The sequence below is a fragment of the Dipteris shenzhenensis genome, chromosome 30 (assembly GCF_047967505.1).
Source record: "Dipteris shenzhenensis isolate YYH24624 ecotype China chromosome 30, Dip_SZ_1.0, whole genome shotgun sequence".
NCBI lineage: Eukaryota > Viridiplantae > Streptophyta > Polypodiopsida > Gleicheniales > Dipteridaceae > Dipteris > Dipteris shenzhenensis.
Window position 1 is genome coordinate 28,838,303 of NC_141625.1, and position 5,723 is coordinate 28,844,025.

The 5,723-nt window shown below is 40.4% G+C and overlaps 1 protein-coding gene across 1 annotated transcript; it reads left to right on the top strand.

Moving 5' to 3' along the window:
• The first annotated feature begins 1,707 nt into the window (after nucleotides 1–1,707).
• LOC147881933 (uncharacterized) lies at nucleotides 1,708–2,848 on the top strand. Its single transcript, XM_087401482.1, has 3 exons — nucleotides 1,708–1,945; nucleotides 2,205–2,614; nucleotides 2,765–2,848. Exons 1-3 carry the CDS (start codon nucleotides 1,708–1,710, stop codon nucleotides 2,846–2,848), a joined length of 732 nt encoding a protein of 243 aa, XP_087257608.1.
• The last annotated feature ends 2,875 nt before the right edge of the window (nucleotides 2,849–5,723 follow it).

Genomic DNA, 5,723 nt, shown 5'->3' on the forward strand with positions numbered 1-5,723 from the left:
TAAACTACTTTTAATAGGGTAATCTTCACCATATACTCATGAAACAGGGCCATTGGCCCTTACAGGGACAATAGTTTCCTTGAAGGAGTAGGGGGAGGGGGAGAAGGCAAAAAATGGAGCAGGGACACAGGGATGGAGGTCGAAAATGGTAAGCCAATTTCAATGAATCCTCCAACTTTCCTAAGGGCTTGGGGAGGTGGTATAACCTCATGGCAGCATATCAACTTACATCCGGACTTTGGCTACTCTATTTATAGCATTGAGTCAAAGCTCATTAAGGTAATGTGATGGTGACAAGGGATAGCATGGGGTGCAAGTTACGATTGCATAAGACTTGGAGGGTGGAGATTAAACCCCACCAACCCAAGCCTTTTGGCAGGTACAATGAGAACTCAAAAATATGCATGGAGTGCTAGAAGTGCACATATGAGTTAAGCATTAGAGAATGATATGGAAAGAATAAAAAATAAGTCTCCTTGCTTGATTGATGCAATGCTTTTTTCTTGGGGCGCCAACTCCCTTTAGTAAGAAAACCTATCAAAATCTTGAGTATGAGATGAATTTAATAGTATCCCATGAGTAGAAATTATTCAAATTAACATGGTTGTGCTCTACGCTAAAAGAGCTTCAAATATGTCTTTGCACCTTGTAATTTAGGTAAAACATGAAAAAGTTACATTAATTTGAAAGGACATGGGTTTTCATATTTTAGTGTATTTTTTATTTTATTCCCCCTCATCCAAAAGACCCCCCCCCTTGGGCCTCACATATTATGAAAAATATGTACAAATCTTAAAATCTTGCATATTTTTCAAGGTATATACCTTATATTTTGTGGGAGGGGGGACATGAAATTTTCATATTTTTCCCTTGCATATTTGAATTTTTGAAAGGAAATCCATGATATTATATATGGACCTTGTCTCCCTATACCATGAATTTTGGATGAGGGTAGTAGCATATAACATATTGAGTTGGTGCCCCAGGGCTTTTTTATTATTCAAGTGCCATGCCAATAGCACTAATTGAGAGATTGGGTTGACACAAACAAGAAAATTGAGAGCCCTAGGCCTGAAGACAATTGGGAGATTGGGTTGACACAAACAACAGTCATCTGTTTTTATGTGTGATTATAAAACAAAAAGAAAATTGTGATGTCGTGCGTGTTGTTTAGGATAATCTACAAGCTTCCTCTTCATAAAAAATGAATATATTAAATGGGCCCTTTTATGAATCTTGTCTTCACATGTAAAATGAATTAAGACATGACCTTTAAAAAATGATGTGAATATCATAATCATTGAGAATAATGGCTACAACAACCATCTTGACGAAAATGATTTTTCTATTCAAATATGAGTGACTTGGAGTTCTTAGTAAGTTTTAAGGCCAAAATATAACGAAGACATGAAAAGTTATATGGATTTTTGCAAAAAAAGATTTATTGAAAATTTGAAGTTTCATTCTCCCAACATTGGTTGTGGTCCCCAATGTCGCTTGCAATCACAACAAGTAATACAAGTCAACGCCCAACCAGCTGGCCGTCGATGCTCTCTAGACTGATCAATCCTCTGGCAACGAAATCTTAGCTGGCCGTCGACACTCTCTATGAACCCATTCTCCTTCAAAGTCCCGCATCCATATAATACCCTTACTATGATCTTTGCACCCACCCAGCATTTTGTACATCGCTATACTCCTACAGCCATGAAAACAACCATCTTCACTTTGCTTCTCCTCCTTCACAACACCACCACGACAGCCCAGGATTGCACCTCCCTCCCTACGTCTGGCTCTCACCCCATCGATGGGGCCGTCACCATTATCAAGGGGGGTAATTATTACACTATCTACGAGACCTGGGCAGCTCCCGCGGCTGGCCTTGATCTTGTCTCGTACACAACACCTGCCACGGATTCACTCATGGCTGCAGGCATCATCGTAGGTAATTACTGCGTTAACGATATGAATATGAGAAGTAGTTACCTTCGGAGGTCGACGTCTCACTCGGTTGTTTGTGCTGAAAGCAATAGAAAGCATATATATTATGCCTCGTATCCGCAGATGGTTCAGCATAAGTATTTTATACTGATATTGCGATTCTTACATCGTCTTCGTGTGAGCGTATAGCTCCAGAATCTAAAGTACCGACCGCTATTCTGTTCTAAAACGACTCTTGATCGTTTATGATGACTTCTTTGCAGGCATCATAGTTCAGCTATTCTCCGGGACAGCGGTTTACAACGTTGCCGCAAATGGATGCTGGAATGTGCAGCAGAACTACTGCTTCCCAGGTGGTAAGATGATCAACTATGGCTGCGAATGGGGACTCTTCACCACCGTGAACTTCAAGTTCGGCGCCACCACTCCCGATGGCAACGGGTGGAGTCAGATTGGTGCAGAGCCCTGTGGGTTAGCCCGCTGCTTGTACGTTGGTTCGAACCAGGGGGATCCTCTTTACACAACGGATTGCGATGACTCTGGCACTGATGATACCCAGAAGTTTATGTTTCTGCCCATCGGCGGTTCCAATTTCCTATTCATCCATAAGGCCACCTACCAGTGCTTGTACCTATCACCGGATGGCATTGGAACCACCACCTGTAATGTCGACGTAAGGCTTAATTCTTACCCACGTACCTGGAACAACAGTAGTAGTAATCGTTCGATTCCCATACTTAATTACGTATATTCTTGCACAAAGGATGACTAAAATCGATAGTCTACTGCTTATTGATGTGTGCCAAGTTGTGCTTGTGTCCAGGACGAAACCCAACAGTTCCAATGGTGCGACCACGTCTACGTACAATGTGTCGTTCCAAGCGGGCCTATCTTCAATCCATGTTAAGATGGGTTCAAAGCGCTTCGAGCTCATTACTGCAAAGCGTGTTATCACTACATGCGGCAGGATGAGACGGGGGCTCCTGGTCCCATTAAATATCGGTTGCTCTGCACATATACGTATTCATCTTTTCGTGCGCTTGACAATGTCTGAATATTTGAGATAACCGCCCCCCAAACTGAATTCCATGCAGAGGACAATGATAACGTGTAAAATGCTACCTCCGTGTATAGATATCAAACCATTTTCAATATAAACAAGGTGAATGATCAAAATCATTCAAGAGGCCTCCCCTGGAAGCTGAGAGAGAGAAGAAGAAGAAGAAGAAGAAGAAGAAGAAGAAGGAGAGAGAGAGAAAGAGAGAGAAAGGGCGAGAAAAAAATGGGGACACAAATAGCAAGCAAGAAGAAGAAGAAGAGAGAGAAAGAAAGGGGGACAAAAATGGGGACAAAAATAACAAGAATAGAGGAGAAAAATAGCAATCTCCCGTTTGCACGCGTCCAAAAATTCACCAAACTACCACTCCAACGTGGCCACCCGGCAAGCCACAATTAGAAGCTTTATAATCTCAAAACAAAGAAAACGATTACTATAGCCTTTTCCCTGGGCAAGCCAAAAATCATCATCTATTTGTACTCGGAAAGCTTATTTTCTTGCAAGTATGCCCATTTATTTATAGCTATTTTCATGCTTAGTATTTTGGTGTTGATATCATATTACCAAATACCTGCTTATAGTCTATTAAATGAGTGCAAGACAAAGACTTACACTATTAAGACCCACCCTTTGTAGGACGTAGGACGTAAGACTATGGATGAAGAGTTCCATGCTAGGATGAAGCATATTGAGGCTCATTATCACTTCATTAGACCCTATTCAAGGGTAGGTTGTAGAAAGGATCTACTACCTAATGAAGGAAAGTGCTACCGATATTTTCACCAAGGCCTTTTCTCATAGTACATGGAATGTCTCTTTTAATGCATGGGTGTTTCCCACCTTAGGTTAGTGAAGGGATTGTTAGAGGTCACTATCTCACATGTGAGCCTACATATGAGGAACTTCTCATAGGACCCAAATTCTGAGTAGGTACCATGTATTTTGTTCCAAAAGACAAGAGTCGTGGATTTAATCCGTATGACAAGAGACCATGTATATGCATCCCAAATATGCAGTTAGTGATTCAAGGATGACCAATTGGTTCTAAGTAGGGTTAGTTTCCTTGAGTGTGATACGAAAATCCGACTTCAAAATTGAATTCTTAGGATAACACTAAGGAAGCTTGCTATATATAGTAGTCTAAAATGTGGGAACTCATGGGGTGGAGTCATGAGGCTAAGCTAATTAGCAAGAAGTGTTGCAAGTTTCACCTGACTAGACCAAAATGTTGCCAGGGTTATTGTTTACTGAGGTGTAGCCATTTTTGGTTGGGTTCAAGGACTTTTCTGTATATAGGTATCTTGCATGACCCATAACTTATGCATTGCTTAATGAAATTTGGCAAACTTTGTCTTCAAGTTGTAGTACACATTCCGAACTTGAACATGAAATAAAAATTATGGAATCAGGATATGCAACGAGACTGTTAAAGCCAAGTGCTATGTTGCATGTGAAGAACATCAAAATTTTATTCTATGAACACATGCAACCAAGTAATCATTCAAAAGTACACTATGTGAGCTTCTCCTCAACCCAAGGACATATCTAAATGAGATCATTAGGTATGGGTTAACGGGCCTCCAATGTTGTGCTAAAGTGATGCATACCCATTTGAGGGCACGCTCCATGACTTTTTTTTGATTTGTTGAAAACCAAAGCGAATTGAAAATTTGGAATCCAAACTATTGGGACTAGTGCATGGTGGTCTTAAAAGATTGATAGTTGTTGGTATTGGTATCTAGACTCACCCTAAAATGGAAGAAGTTAGAAAAGTGCAATTTATGCATGTGCAAAGATATTTTAATAAATCCAACACTATTAACAATTTTGAATTGTTTCTTTTGCCATGCTCTTTCTTGCTATATGGCTCATAAGCATGCCAAAGGTCATTGCATTTAATAATACGTAGCATCACACTCGATAGCGTGCCCTTTGGCCTATTTGTGTTTTGAAGAATTTTAGGCCACATTACACTTGTCTGGGATATCCAATGCTACTGACATGTATCATTGAAGGGGGGAAAACCAGCGGCTAGACTTTGGTTTGCCATTGTCTTCTTTCGGGTAAGTTGTCTTCTATTCTTTGCTTGCCTCACTAGCTAGCTTCTCTAGGTCTATTCTAGACTGATCATGGCCATGGCATCAATGGCAACATGCAGCTCGCCATGGCTTGCAAGAGAAGTAGACAGAGGCTACGAGATAGGAAAGCCAAAAATGCAAGTCACGGCACAAGGAAGAGAGTGCGGGTTGAGGAAAGCACTGGCACAGTATTGAATTGGCAATGGAAGACACTTTTACAACATTTGCAAAGGGAGAAACAATGAGAAGAAAGAAGACTCCTTGCAGAGGAGCAGCAAGAAGCGGTTGCAGATGCACACATTTAATCATTGCCATCGGAGCGAAGAACACGAGCTATGGTGCCACGATTGGTGGGAGCATTGGAGGCAGCAACATCAGGCCATTCAGGTGATTACCAGTCTCGAGTCTTCACAAGCTTTAGCCTGCACCCTAAAGTTCGTAGAGTATAAGGATGTTTTTATCGAAGCTATACTTATATATTAATATAAAATCTCTATAAAATCTTGGTGAAAGTTTATTGAGCTAGTTGTTTTAGTTTCACAATACTTGTAGAATATATTACAATTTAATATATTTTCTTTTGAATTTTAAAGAAAAAGTTATAAATCCTCGCAAAACTTTACATTTTTTCTCATAAAAGTTTCAAA